Genomic DNA, 13,758 nt, shown 5'->3' on the forward strand with positions numbered 1-13,758 from the left:
GGCGGGGTGGGGGCAGGGCCAGGCTGGCAGGGGCTGCGGCTCGGGAGTGAGGGGCACCGGCAGGGCAGGGTGGGGGCAGGGCTGGGCTGGCACGGGCTGCGGCTCGGGAGTGAGGGGCACCGGCAGGGCGGGGTGGGGTGGGGGCAGGGCCGGCTGGCAGGGGCTGCGATCGAGTGAGGGGCACCGGCAGGGCCGGGCTGGCAGGGGCTGCGGGTCGGGAGTGAGGGGCACCGGCAGGGCGGGGTGGGGGCAGGGCCGGGCCGGCAGGGGCTGCGGGTCGTGAGTGAGGGGCACCGGGAGGGCGGGGAGGGGGCAGGGGGGGGCCCGGCCGGGAGGGGCAGCGGCTGGGGAGTGAGGGGCCCCGGCGGGGCGGGGTGGGGCAGGGCCGGGCCGGCAGGGGCTGCGCGTCAGGAGTGAGGGGCACTGGCAGGGCTGGGCTGGCAGGGGCTGCGGCTCGGGAGTGAGGGGCACCGGCAGGGCGGGGGGGGGGCAGGGCTGGGCCGGCAGGGGCTGCGGGTCGGGAGTGAGGGGCACCGGCAGGGCTGGGCCGGCAGGGGCTGCGGGTCGGGAGTGAGAGGCACCGGCAGGGCCGGGCCGGCAGGGGCTGCGGGTCGGGAGTGAGAGGCACCGGCAGGGCCGGGCTGGCAGGGGCACTGGCAGGCCAGCACAGATGTTTGGCACTGCAGTGGTTAAGGCAGCCGGGGGTGGGGACAGGACTCAGCCAATGGCTGCACTGCCTTGGCCCGGAGTCTGTGGGGCGGTGCCGTGGGGCGGGGGAGGCGGCTGGGGGTGGCAGGCCCGGCCATGGGGCCCGAGGACCGTGCCGCGCTGCTGCACGTATCCGGGGCCGGCGCTCTGTGCCTGGCAGTGGTAGCCGCGGGCGCCCTGGACCAGGTGGCCGTGGAGGTGGGGTACGGGCACTACGCGGAGCCCCCCGTCCCCTGGCTGCCCCCCGCCCTGGCCATGCCCTGCAACTCGCTGGTGAACCTGGGCTATGTGGCGCTGGGCTGGCGCTGGTTTCCCCGGGCCGGCCGCGGGCCCAGCCGCTACCTGCAGGCCGTCTTTGCCCTGCTGGCCCTGGGCTACGGCCCCGTGCAGTGGGCCCGGCTCTGGACCCAGCACCCCCGGGCAGCAGTGCTGGACCAGTGGGTCACTCTGCCCATCTTTGCCTGGGCCGGGCTCTGGTGCCACTGCCTGGTGCAGGGCTGGCAGCCTGGGCACGTGGCGCTGGGCACAGGGGCCTCGCTGCTGAGCTACGGGCTGGCGCTGGCCCACGCCCGCGGCTTCGAGGGGGTCCTGGCCGCCCATGTGGCTGCTGTGGCGGGCGCGGCGTGGCGGGCGCAGCGGCGCTGGGGGGACGCGGGCTCAGCCTGGACCGCGGCCGCCGGTTTCGCCGCCTGTCTGGGCTTCGTGCTGCTGAAGCTGGGAGACGCCTGGCTGGCCCGGTGGGACCCCTTCCGGAGACTCAGCGGCCACTTCTGGTCCAAGGTCTGCGACGTGCTGCAGTTCCACTGCGCCTTCCTCTTCGCCACGCGCCTGGGGGGGGCGCCCTGAGGCCCCTCTCCCCCCGTGGCCAGGGCGCAGCCTCCACGCAGAATAAAGGGATTGGCTGGAAGATTTCTGCCCACCTGTTACTGAAGGGGACGCTGTGCTGGGAGGGGGGGGAGGTGACTAGACAGGCTACAGCCCAGGCACAGATCGGGGTCCCCTCTAAATGGCCCCCACCCCTCCCCAGAAAGCCAGATTACAAATAGATAAACTTTTATTTTCCCTTGCGGGTTGCGGGCCCCCACCCCCGGGAACCGGCCCCACGCACCCTCACGGCTGGGAGCGGGGGGGTCCCATGGAGCAAGGGGGGCCGGCGCAAGCCCCCAAGTACCGAGGTGCCACCTCCCCCTTCAGTTGCAAGGCCCCTTCCCAGATGCCTGGGTCCCATGTCCATTGCAGGGGGTGGGGGAGGAAAGCAGGTACCATGCCTTCCCCTCCATTCAAAGTCGCTGCCCCGGACACCTGGGTCCCGTCCCGAGGGTGGGCTCTAGCAGCCAGGAGGTGCATTTGGGGGGGGCCTCGCCCCCCCATCGATGAGAACTTCGTCCTTCCATGTCCGTCCGTCTCAGGGCTCGAAATCGTCGCTCTCCTCGGGCAGGCGGGGGGCAGAGCCTGCGGGGGAGGGGAGAGGGGTCAGAGCTGGGGGGGTAGAGACCCCACCCCCACCCAGGGCTCCCCTGGGGGAAAGGAGCTCGAGGGGGGAGTTTTACCCTGCCCCCCCAGCCCAGCACCACATGGGGGGCCCGCGATGGGGCTGCTGGGGGGTTACCTGCCGGGAGCTCGGAGGCCAGCACCCCCAGGCTGTCCAGCGCCCCCTGCTGGTACAGCGCCAGCCGCTCCATGATGCGCTGCCGGGCTGGGTTGATGTGAATCTGGGGGTGCAGGGACGGGGCGACGCCTGCAGAGAGAGCCCAGGTCAGAGGTCACCGGACCGAGGGGTCAGAGGTCACAGCGGGCAATGGGCCGTATCTGCTGGGGTTGAAGGTCACCCAGGCCAGACCCCAGCAGGAACAAACATCGGGGGGGGTGGGGGGTGGGGAGAGCTCTCCGTGTGTTCCATGAACACTGCCTGTGCCTCAGTTTCCCCGTGTGCCGCTGCGTGTGTAATGAGGGGGTGGGAGCGTCGTTCGTTGCTGCCGGGGACCAGGTGTGATCTTGCCTCGCAGCCGGGAGGCCCCCCCAGCTCGGGTGCAGCCGGTTCTGGCCAGCGGGGGAGAGGGGCTGAGGGGCCTGGGGGCCGGTTCCAGCCGGGGGGGTGCCAGGTGAGGATGTGGGGGGCTCGGCTGGGGACAAGGAGCGGCTGGAGCCCCTGCTGGCCGGGGCTGCCGAAAGCTGCCTGGCCGAGGCTCCCTTCCCCCCCAGCCCACGCCCTCACTGAGCCGGGGCTGGGGATGAGGGGAGTGGGGGGGATGGGTGCAGGCTCCAAGAGGGGGTTGGGGTGCAGGGTGTGTGGGGGGCTCTGGCTGGGGCCCAGAGGCGCTTGGCAGCCAGGCGGCTCTGTGCTGCCCTGGTGCCTGCTGGCGCCGCCCCCCACAGCTCTCATTGGTCGCAGTTCCTGGCCAATGGGAGCTGAGGAGCCGGCGCTGGGGGTGGGGGCAGCACATGGAGCCAGGACACCTCCATCGGCAGCTGACCAGAGCCGCCACAGCCCCCTTCCACCGGGGCTGTGGTCCCGGGAGGTGTGGGGGCCCAGAGAGACCAGACCCCCGAGGTGCCGAGAGCCAGTGGCAGGGAGCAAAGGTCAGGGCGAGCGGGGTCAAAGGGCACTCGGGGCTGGACAGTGGGCTCAGGACTCACCCAGCCAGCTCTCCCCCTCCTCCGACAGGCTCTCGTCACTCTCCACGGGCTGGTTGGGGGGCAGCCCTGGGGCCCTGGGGAGTGAGTCCCCCCAGTGGGTTGAGGGGGGATCCCAGGGCAGAGACTTCTGCAGCCGCTCTAGGTCCTCGTATACCTGGGGGGTGAGACAGAGCCAGGGGACCGTCAGAGCCGGGGAGAGAACCCAGGAGTCCTGGCTCCCAGCCCCCCCTGCTCTGACCCACCAGCCCCCACTCCCCTCCCAGAGCCGGGGAGAGAACCCAGGCGTCCTGGCTCCCAGCGCCGGGGAGGGAACCCTGGTGTCCGGTACCTGGGCCATGGGCGGGCGCCGTTTGCTGCGTCTGTGGAGGCAGCGGGTTGCCAGGCAGCCCAGCGCTGGGCCCAGCTCCTCCGGACAGGGCCCGACCCGCGAGTCCACGTGGTTCCGGAAGATCCTGCTGCCGACCCGAGTCGCCCGAGCATCCGGGTCCGGGCCAGGGCCCGTCACCGCCTGCTGCGATTGCCCAGGGACCTCGGCGACCTCAGCCTCCTCCTCCTCCGCGACCAGATCCTTCTGCGGGGACGGGGGCAAGTGAGGGCACCGGCAGGGCTGGGGGGCAGGGGCTGCGGGTCGGGAGTGAGGGGCACCGGCAGGGCTGGGGGCGGGGGCTGCGGGTCGGGAGTGAGGGGCACCGGCAGGGCTGGGGGCGGGGGCTGCGGGTCAGGAGTGAGGGGCACCGGCAGGGCTGCGGGGCAGGGGCTGCGGTGGGAGTGAGGGACACCGGCAGGGCTGCGGGGGGCAGGGGCTGCGGGTCGGGAGTGAGGGACACCGGCAGAGCTGGGGGGGGCCGGGGCTGCGGGTCGGGAGTGAGGGGCGCGGCAGGGCTGGGGCGGGGCTGCGGGTCGGGAGTGAGGGGCGCCGCAGGGCTGGGGGCGGGGCTGCGGGTCGGGAGTGAGGGGCACCGGCAGAGCTGGGGGCAGGGGCTGCGGGTTGGGAGTGAGGGGCACCGCAGGGCTGGGGCTGCGGGACGGGGCAAGTGAGGGCACCGGCAGGGCTGGGGGCAGGGGCTGCGGGTCAGGAGTGAGGGGCGCCGGCGGGGCTGGGGGGGCAGGGGCTGCGGGTCGGGAGGAAAGGGGGGGGCAGCGTCTCACCAGGAACGTTGTCTGTCCACGTCCGTCTGTCTCCAGGGCCCGTCTCCCCGTCAGCGTTTCCAGCAGCACCTGGGGGGCCGAGGGGGTCGCTCAAGGCTCTGGCACGGGAGGTTTGGGGGGGGGGGGAATCCGCCCCCATGACCCCTCCCCCATCTCTTATTTGTGCCCCAGGCTGGGTTAGTCTGAGCTCTTAGGGGGAGGGGTCCAGGAGCTCCCGTCATGGATACGTGACCCCCCCAGTGAGAAAAATAGGGGGTCTGATCCCCTGAGGTTTTGGGGGTTATAGTGGAGGGGCCATGGGAGGGTCCAAGGAGCACGCGGGGGGCAGCAAAGGGGCTGGGGAGCAGCGGAGAGGCGGGGGCACAGGGGCCGGGAGCACAGGGGGCAGCCGAGGGGCCGGGGCAGCCGAGGCCGGGGGCATGCGGGGGGACGGGGCAGCGGAGTCAGCGGGGGCAGTGGGGCTGGGGCACAGGGGCAGCCGAGGGGCCGGGGGCACGCGGGGCAGCGGAGGGGCCGGGAGAGGCTGGGAAGCACAGAGGGGCACGCGGGGGCCGGGAGCACAGGGGGCACGCGGGGGCAGCGGGGGCCGGGAGCACAGGAGAGCAGCGGAGGGGCCGGGAGCACAGGGGTCTGGCACTCACCACCCGTAGCTGTAGGTGTCGATGGAGGGGAACAGGGGCCGGGGCGAGGGCGGGTAGCGGGGGCACGGCACTCACCACCCCGTAGCTGTAGGTGTCGATGGAGGGGACAGGGGCCGGGGGCAGGGGGGGTAGTGGAGGGGCAGCGGAGGGGGCAGCAGAGGGCCGGGGGCACAGGGGATAGCGGGGGCACGGGGGCCATGGGGGCAGCGGGGGCCAGGGGCAGTGGGGGGCACGTGGGGCAGCGGGGGCCGGGGTCTGGCACTCACCACCCCGTAGCTGTAGGTGTCGATGGAGGGGACAGGGGCCGGGGGCAGGGGGCAGCGGAGGGGCAGCGGGGGCACACGGGGTCTGGCACTCACCACCCCGTAGCTGTAGGTGTCGATGGAGGAGGACAGGGGCCGGGGCGAGGGGGTAGCGGAGGGGCAGCGGAGGGGCAGCAGAGGCCGGGGGCACCAGGGGGTAGCGGGGGCATGGGGGCCATGGGGCAGCGGGGGCACGTGGGGGCAGCGGGGGCCAGGGGTAGTGGGGGCATGGGGGGCCAGGGGCCGGGGTCTGGCACTCACCACCCCGTAGCTGTAGGTGTCGATGGAGGGGGACAGGGGCCGGGAGGCCATGGGGGGCAGCGGGGGGCAGCGGACGGGGGCATGGGGGCAGCGGGGTCTGGCTCACCACCCCGCAGCTGTAGGTGTCGATGGAGGGGACAGGGGGCAGGGGGCAGCGGGGGCAGCGGAGGCAGCAGAGGGCCGGGGCGAGGGGGCACGCGGGGGCACACGGGTCTGGCACTCACCACCCCGTAGCTGTAGGTGTCGATGGAGGGGACAGGGGCCGGGAGGCGCATGGGGGCAGCGGGGGCCATGGGGGCAGCGGGGTCTGGCACTCACCACCCCGTAGCTGTAGGTGTCGATGGAGGGGACAGGGGCCGGGGCGCAGGGGGTAGTGGAGGGGCAGCGGAGGGGCAGCAGAGGCCGGGGCGAGGGGGTAGCGGGGGCACGGGGGCCATGGGGGCACGTGGGGGCAGCGGGGGCCAGGGGTAGTGGGGGCACGTGGGGGGCAGCGGGGGCCGGGGGTCTGGCACTCACCACCCCGTAGCTGTAGGTGTCGATGGAGGGGACAGGGGCCGGGGCGCAGGGGCACGTGGGGCAGCGGAGGGGCAGCAGAGGCCGGGGCGAGGGGTAGCGGGGGTGGGGGCACACGGGGTCTGGCACTCACCACCCCGTAGCTGTAGGTGTCGATGGAGGGGACAGGGGCCGGGGCGAGGGGGCACGGGGGGCAGCAGAGGCCGGGGGCGAGGGGCACGGGGGCAGCGGAGGGGGCAGCAGAGGCCGGGGCACAGGGGGTAGCGGGGGCAGCAGGGGGCACACAGGGGTCTGGCACTCACCACCCCGTAGCTGTAGGTGTCGATGGAGGGGACAGGGGCCGGGGGCGCAGGGGGTAGCGGGGGCGGGGGCAGCAGGGGGCAGCGGGGTCTGGCACTCACCACCCCGTAGCTGTAGGTGCGGAGGGGACAGGGGCCGGGGCGCAGGGGTAGCGGGGCGGGGGCAGCAGGGGGCAGCGGGGTCTGGCACTCACCACCCCGTAGCTGTAGGTGTCGATGGAGGGGGACAGGGCCCCGCTCCGCACGTACTCGGGGGGCAGGTAGGCCAGGGTGCCCCGCACCGTGTGGGTCCGGCCCAGGCTGGCGCTGAGCCCCCCACTCCCGGCCCGGCCCCGCCCGGCCCGCGCCAGCCCGAAGTCGGCCAGCCGGGGCCGCTGCGACTGGTCCAGCAGTTTGTTCGTGCTGGGGGGGGACACGGGGTGAGACGTGGCCCCTGAACCCCCCCCTCAGCCCGGCGCCCCGCTGCCCCAGAGCCCCGCCCCACATCCCCAGCCCCCAGCTCCACCCCTACCCCCAGAGTCATCCCCAGCCCCCAGAGCCATCCTCACCCCACATCCCCAGCCCCAGCTCCGCCCCTACCCCCAGAGACATCCCCAGCCCCCACCCCCAGAGCCATCCCCTCACCCCACATCCCCAGCCCCCAGCCCCAGAGCCATCCCCAGCCCCCAGAGCCATCCTCACCCCACATCCCCAGCCCCCAGCTCCCCCTACCCCAGAGACATCCCCAGCCCCACCCCAGAGCCATCCCCTCACCCCACATCCCCAGCCCCCAGCCCCAGAGCCATCCCCAGCCCCCAGAGCCATCCTCACCCCACATCCCCAGCCCCAGCCCCAGAGCCATCCCCAGCCCCCAGAGCCATCCTCACCCCACATCCCCAGCCCCCAGCTCCTCCCCTACCCCAGAGACATCCCCAGCCCCCACCCCAGAGCCATCCCCTCACCCCACATCCCCAGCCCCCAGCTCCGCCCCTACCCCCAGAGACATCCCCAGCCCCCAGAGCCATCCTCACCCCACATCCCCAGCCCTGCCCCTACCCCACCCCAGAGACATCCCCAGCCCCCAGCGCCATCCCCTCACCCCACATCCCCAGCCCCCAGCTCCACCCCTACCCCCAGAGACATCCCCAGCCCCCAGAGCCATCCCCTCACCCCACATCCCCAGCCCCCATTGCCCCCAGAGCCATCCCCTCACCCCACATCCCCAGCCCCCAGCTCCGCCCCTACCCCCAGAGCCATCCCTCAGGCCCCCCCCGCTCACCTCGTGACGTCCCCGTGGATCAGGCTGGGCGTGTCCCGGTGCAGGAACTGGACGGCTCGCGCCGTCCCCACCAGCACCTCCAGCCGCTGGGCCCACGACAGGGGGGGGCGCCCGCCCTGGGGGAGCAGAGGGGGTGAGTGGGGGAGGGGCTCATGTCCTGCTCCCCATATGGCGAGGGGGGGGGAACGGGCCCCGGGCGGATCTGCCACGCAAGTGACCCGGCTGGAGAATCCTGCCCGGGGGCCCTGGGTGCCGAGCCCCCCCTGCGGCCCCCTCCTCCCTGCCCCCCTGCGACCCCCTCCTCCTCCCCCCTGTCCCCCCCGCTCCAGCCTGGCCCCCTCCTCCCTGCCCCCCCTGCGGCCCCCTCCTCCCCCCCGCTCCAGCCCGGCCCCCTCCTCCTCCCTGCTCCCGCCCCGGCCCCCTGCAGCCCCCTCCCCTGTCCCCCCGACTCCAGCCCGGCCCCTCCCCTGTCCCCCGCTCCAGCCCGGCCCCTCCTCCTCCCTGCTCCCGCCCCCCCCTCCTCCCTGCCCCTGCGACCCTCCTCCTCCCCGCTCCAGCCCGGCCCCTCCTCCTCCCCTGTCCCCCCGCTCCAGCCCGGCCCCTCCTCCCTGCCCCCTGCGGCCCCCTCCTCCCCCGCCTCCAGCCCGGCCCCTCCTCCCTGCCCCCTGCGGCCCCCTCCTCCCCACTCCAGCCCCTCCTCCTCCCTGGCCCCCTGCAGCCCCCTCCTCCCTCCCCTGCAGCCCCCTCCTCCCGCCTCCAGCCCCTCCTCCCTGCCCCCGCTCCAGCCCGGCCCCCTGCGACCCCCTCCTCCCCTGCTCCCGCCCCGGCCCCCTCCTCCCTGGCCCCCGCTGCGGCCCCCTCCCAGCCCCCGCTCCAGCCCGGCCCCTGCGACCCCCTCCTCCCCTCCTCCCGGCCGCCCCTGCTGCAGCCCAGCACGAAATGGAGAGAAACTCACTGCTCTGCAATCCTGACCCCCCCCCCCTTTACACACCCCAGGGTCACACGAGCACTCAGCCCCACTGAGTGCCCCCCTGCTCCAGCCATGGAGGATACGGGGGGAGGGGATGGGGCTGGCTGGGGGGGGGCAGACACCGGGGGAGGGGTACCTGGCCGCTCAGCCGATCCTCCAGGGACCCATTGGGCATGAAAACGTAGACGAGGCAGAAATGGTCCCGCTCGGCGCAGAACCCCCCAAACTCCACAATATTGGGGTGGCGGAACCTGGGGGGGGCACAAGTTAGTGGGGGAGGGTCACCCCAAATTCCTGGGGCCAGGGTGAGCACAAAGCATTCTGGATAGGTCCCAGGACACTGGGCCCACTGGAGCCCCTCACTCCCGACCCGCAGCCCCTGCTAGCCCAGCCCTGCCGGTGCCCCTCACTCCCGACCCGCAGCCCCTGCTAGCCCGGCCCTGCCGGTGCCCCTCACTCCCGACCCGCAGCCCCTGCTAGCCCGGCCCTGCCGGTGCCCCTCACTCCCGACCCGCAGCCCCTGCTAGCCCGGCCCTGCCGGTGCCCCTCACTCCCGACCCGCAGCCCCTGCTAGCCCAGCCCTGGGCCCCACAGCCCTGCTGGTGCCCCTCACTCCCGACCCGCAGCCCCTGCTAGCCCAGCCCTGCTGGTGCCCCTCACTCCCGACCCGCAGCCCCTGCCAGCCCAGCCCCGCCCACCCCAGCACTGCCGGTGCCCCTCACTCCCGACCCGCAGCCCCTGCCAGCCCAGCCCTGCCCCCCACCAGCTCTGCCGGTGCCCCTCACTCCCACCCGCAGCCCCTGCTAGCCCAGCCCTGGGCCCCGCAGCCCTGCTGGTGCCCCTCACTCCCGACCCATAGCCCCTGCTAGCCCAGCCCTGGGCCCCGCAGCCCTGCTGGTGCCCCTCACTCCTGACCCGCAGCCCCTGCTAGCCCAGCCCTGCCAGTGCCCCTCACTCCTGACCCGCAGCCCCTGCCCCCCCGTAGTCCTGCCGGTGCCCCTCACTCCCGACCCGCAGCCCCCCTCACCGTGACAGTTTTTCCACCTCGGTGAGGAAGCTGCTCCGGATGCTGCTCCAATCTAGCTCCGCGTCCTGGGGGGAGCGGGAGGGGGGTTAATGAGAGTCAGGTCGCCAGCCCCCAACCCCAGGGGACACAGGGAAGGGGAGGGGGCAGCGCGAGTGGGGGGCTCAGAGGACTGTGGGTAGGGCCCCCAGGGAGAGTGCAAAGGATGCTGGGTAGGGCCCCCCCAGGAGAGTGCAAAGGATGCTGGGTAGGGCCCCCCCGGGAGAGTGCAAAGGATGCTGGGTAGGGCCCCCCCGGGAGAGTGCAAAGGATGCTGGGTAGGGCCCCCCCGGGAGAGTGCAAAGGATGCTGGGTAGGGCCCCCCCCGGGAGAGTGCAAAGGATGCTGGGTAGGGCCCCCCCCGGGAGAGTGCAAAGGATGCTGGGTAGGCCCCCCCCCGGGAGAGTGCAAAGGATGCTGGGTAGGGCCCCCCCAGGAGAGTGCAAAGGATGCTGGGTAGGGCCCCCCCGGTATTGTGCAATGGATGCTGGGTAGGGCCCCCCCCGGGAGAGTGCAATGTATGCTGGGTTGGCCCCCCCCCGGGAGAGTGCAAAGGATGCTGGGTAGGGCCCCCCCCCGGGAGAGTGCAAAGGATGCTGGGTAGGCCCCCCCTGGAGAGTGCAAAGGATGCTGGGTAGGGCCCCAGGAGAGTGCAAAGGATGCTGGGTAGGCCCCAGGAGAGTGCACAGGATGCTGGGTAGGGACCCCCAGCCCTGGGTGCTAAGGATTCTGGGTAGGACCCAATCGGCCCCCTCACCATGGGCAATACACCCCCCACCCAGTGCTGTCCCCCGTTATCCCTCCCTTCCCCCTCCGTCCAAGCACCCCCCAGCTCCCCGTGTCGGTACCTGGTCAGCAGGGGGTGCCGCGGGTGAGGGGGCAGGCCCCTGGCTGCTGGTGCTGAGCAGGCTGCTGGGTGGGGGGCCGGGCAGAGGCAGCGAGGGGCAGGAGGGCTCTGTGGGGGAGGGGGGAGCAGAAACAGGGAGTCTGTTAGCTCACCTGCCCCAGACTCAACTCCCCACCCCCAGGGGGATGGGCAGGCAGCTCCCGCACTGGGGGAGGGGGCGGAGTTACCTGGCAGGGGCTGGGGGGGTGGCTTGGGGGGGTCACAGGCAATGGTCGAAGCTCTGCTGTCACCGGTGTGGAGGTGGGGGGCTGGAGGCGCCGAGGGAAGAAACGGGGGTCTCAGGACTGGGGGCACAGAGGGAGGCTGCCCTGGGAAACAAAATGGGGGGATTAAAGATGGGAGCGATGCACAAAGGAACCTGCCCCCACTAATCTGACATCCCTAAGCTTCCCCCCAAATACCCCCACCCACCATAGGGACCCTGGGATCCCACCACCCCAAGGCCAGGGCTGGGCTAGCAGGGGCTGCGGATCGGGAGTGAGGGGCGCCGGCGGGGGCTGCGGGTCGGGAGTGAGGGGCGCCGGCAGGGCTGTGGGGTGGCAGTGGGGCGCTCACAGCTGGCCAGGAGGTCGCGGGCCCGGTACAGCTCCAGCTCCTCCAGCAGCACCAGCAGGTCCCCGACCCGGGCATTTCGGTTCATCCAGGACCAGAGCAGCCGCTGGGTCCGTCCGTCCGTCCGCTCGCAGAGACGCAGCTCGACCTGGTCCCGCACGATCCGCGAGGCTGGGGGGAGGGGGAGATGTCAGCCCTGTGCGGGGACCCCCCTGTCTGCCCCACGGCGCCACCTCCCACCCCCACGGAGCCACCCCTTCCCGCCTGGTGCCCCCCATCACACCCCACAGCTCCGCCCCCTTCCCCACTGTCACTCCCAGCCCCACGTTTCTGTCTGTCCCGTCCCCCATCCAACCCCCATAGTGGCCCCCAGTCCCTCCGTCGGTGCCCTCCAGGGTCCCCCATCCACCCCACCCCACCCCCAAGAGAGCCTTTCATCCCAGCCCAGCCCCCCCCCCCCCCCGCCTCTCCTCCTCCCCCCCCACCCACCCAGGTACGGGTACCGGCCCTCCCCAGCACCCACCAGGGTACCCCAGCCCATCCCTCGGCACCCACTCGGTTACCCCAGCCCTCCCCACCAGGGTACTCGGCCCCTCCCCAGCACCCACCAGGGTACCCCAGCCCCTTCCCCAGCACCCACCAGGGTACCCCAGCCCTCCCCTCGGCACCCACCCAGCCCCCACCAGTACTCCGGCCCTCCCCAGCACCTCCCCACTCGGGTACCCGGCCTCCTCCCAGCACACCCCGGCCCTCCCCACCCCTCCTCCCAGCACCCCCCTCCCCACCCGGGTACCCCGGCCCCTCCCCCAGCACCCACCAGGGTACCCCAGCCCATCCCCTCGGCACCCACTCGGTTACCCCAGCCCTCCCCCACCAGGGTACTCCGGCTCCTCCCCCCCAGCACCCACCCGGGTATCCCAGCCCCTTCCCCCAGCACCCACCAGGGTACCCCAGCCCCTCCCCTCGGCACCCACTCGGTTACCCCAGCCCTCCCCACCAGGGTACTCCGGCTCCTCCCCCAGCACCCACCCAGGTACCCCAGCCCCTTCCCCAGCACCCACCAGGGTACCCCAGCCCTCCTCGGCACCCACTCAGTTACCCCAGCCCTCCCCACCAGGGTACTCCTCCCCAGCACCCACCCAGGTACCCCAGCCCTTCCCCAGCACTCCACCAGGGTACTCCGGCCTCCCCGCATGCACCCAGGTACCCCAGCCTCCCCACCCGGGTACTCCGGCCCCTCCCCAGTACGCCCTGGTACCCCGGCCCCTCCCCACTCGGGTACCTGGCCCCTCCCCAGCACCCCTGGTACCCGGCCCCTCCCCCCCGTACCGAAGCGCTCCCAGTCCGCCCGGCCCAGCGCGTCCATCAGGCGGCAGAGGCCACAGACCAGCCAGGCCGGGAGCTCGTAGAGGAACCGCCCCGAGCCGGTACCGGCCATGCCCCACTCGCCGGGCACTTCCCCTTTAAGACCAAACTTTTAAATTCCGGATGCGCATGCGCGCCGCGCAGCGCGGCCGCCTCTCGACGCCATTTTGGGAGTGGTAGAGTCTGGCCAGAGAGCGATGTGCCGCCATATTGGGTGTGGCGGAGCCCCCAGCCTGGCCCATTGCGCTGACGGTAGCGCCGCCATATTGGGTGTGGCTGCTTCCCGGCTCCGCACAACCAGCTGGCGTGTGTGGCGCCGCCATCTTGAGTGTGGGAGGGAGCCAGGCTGCAGCAAGGCATTATGGGAGAGGGAGGGACTAGGGGCGGGGCTGTTGGGGAGCAGATAGCGAGGGGGAGGGACCACGGCAGTGGGAGGGGCTACTGAGGGGGCGGGGCTATGAGAAGGGATATAGGCAGATGGAATGAGGGGCGGGGCCGAGTGTGGGGCGGTGCAGGGGGATGCTGGTTATGGGGAGCAGTGGGGCAGGGCTCCGGGGAGGGGATTTGGGGAGGGGCCAGGTGTGGGGCGGTGTCTGTGGGGAGGGGATTCGGGGAGGGGCGGGGTGTGGGGCGGTGCAGGGGGATGCTGGTTATGGGGAGCCATGGGGCAGGGCTCGGGAGAGGGATTTGGGGAGGGGCAGGGTGTGGGGCGATGCAGGGGGATGCTGGTTATGGGGAGCCATGGGGCAGGGCTCGGGAGGATTCGGGAGAGGGCCGGGTGTGGGGCGGTGCAGGGGACGCTGGTTATGGGGAGCCATGGGGCAGGGCTCCGGGGACGGGATTCTGGGAGGGGCTGGGTGTGGGGCGATGCAGGGGGATGCTGGTTATGGGGAGCCATGGGGCAGGGCTCCGGGAGGATTCAGGAGGGGCCGGGTGTGGGGCGGTGCAGGGGGATGCTGGTTATGGGGAGCCATGGGACAGGGCTCCGGGGAGGGGCCGGGTGTGGGGCGGTGTCTGTGGGGAGGGGATTCGGGGAGGGGCTGGGTGTGGGGTGGGGGACGCTGGTTATGGGGAGCCGTGGGGCAGGGCTTCGGGGAGGGGCTGGGTGTGGGGTGGGGGATGCTGGTTATGGG

General features: G+C 72.9%; 2 protein-coding genes across 2 annotated transcripts; one reads left to right on the forward strand and one right to left on the reverse strand.

Annotated features, from left to right (window-relative positions):
* Positions 1-536: 536 nt before the first annotated feature.
* TMEM187 (transmembrane protein 187) lies at positions 537-1,576 on the forward strand. Its single transcript, XM_039511072.1, has one exon. The coding sequence runs from the start codon at positions 805-807 to the stop codon at positions 1,552-1,554; it is 750 nt and encodes a 249-aa protein (XP_039367006.1). The 5' UTR covers positions 537-804; the 3' UTR covers positions 1,555-1,576.
* IRAK1 (interleukin 1 receptor associated kinase 1) lies at positions 1,465-13,132 on the reverse strand. Its single transcript, XM_039510323.1, has 13 exons — positions 12,590-13,132; positions 11,264-11,431; positions 10,876-11,016; positions 10,650-10,756; positions 9,766-9,830; positions 8,875-8,989; positions 7,769-7,884; positions 6,705-6,912; positions 4,495-4,563; positions 3,674-3,916; positions 3,346-3,499; positions 2,318-2,446; positions 1,465-2,160 (listed from the first exon to the last, which is right to left on the reverse strand). The coding sequence occupies exons 1-13, from the start codon at positions 12,696-12,698 to the stop codon at positions 2,114-2,116; spliced, it is 1,671 nt and encodes a 556-aa protein (XP_039366257.1). The 5' UTR covers positions 12,699-13,132; the 3' UTR covers positions 1,465-2,113.
* Positions 13,133-13,758: the final 626 nt, after the last annotated feature.

Source organism: Mauremys reevesii, linkage group 22, assembly GCF_016161935.1.
Source record: "Mauremys reevesii isolate NIE-2019 linkage group 22, ASM1616193v1, whole genome shotgun sequence".
NCBI classification, from domain to species: Eukaryota; Metazoa; Chordata; order Testudines; family Geoemydidae; genus Mauremys; species Mauremys reevesii.

Excerpts from the sequence above, each read along its gene's own strand:
- TMEM187 (XM_039511072.1), top strand. The coding sequence starts at position 805 with ATGGGGCCCGAGGACCGTGCCGCGCTGCTGCACGTATCCGGGGCCGGC.
- IRAK1 (XM_039510323.1), bottom strand. The coding sequence starts at position 12,698 with ATGGCCGGTACCGGCTCGGGGCGGTTCCTCTACGAGCTCCCGGCCTGG. Across the intron at positions 11,432-12,589 it reads GGCGGACTGGGAGCGCTTCG|CCTCGCGGATCGTGCGGGAC; the intron begins GTACGGGGGGGA and ends CCCTCCCCCCAG. Across the intron at positions 3,917-4,494 it reads GTGGACAGACAACGTTCCTG|AAGGATCTGGTCGCGGAGGA; the intron begins GTGAGACGCTGC and ends CCGTCCCCGCAG.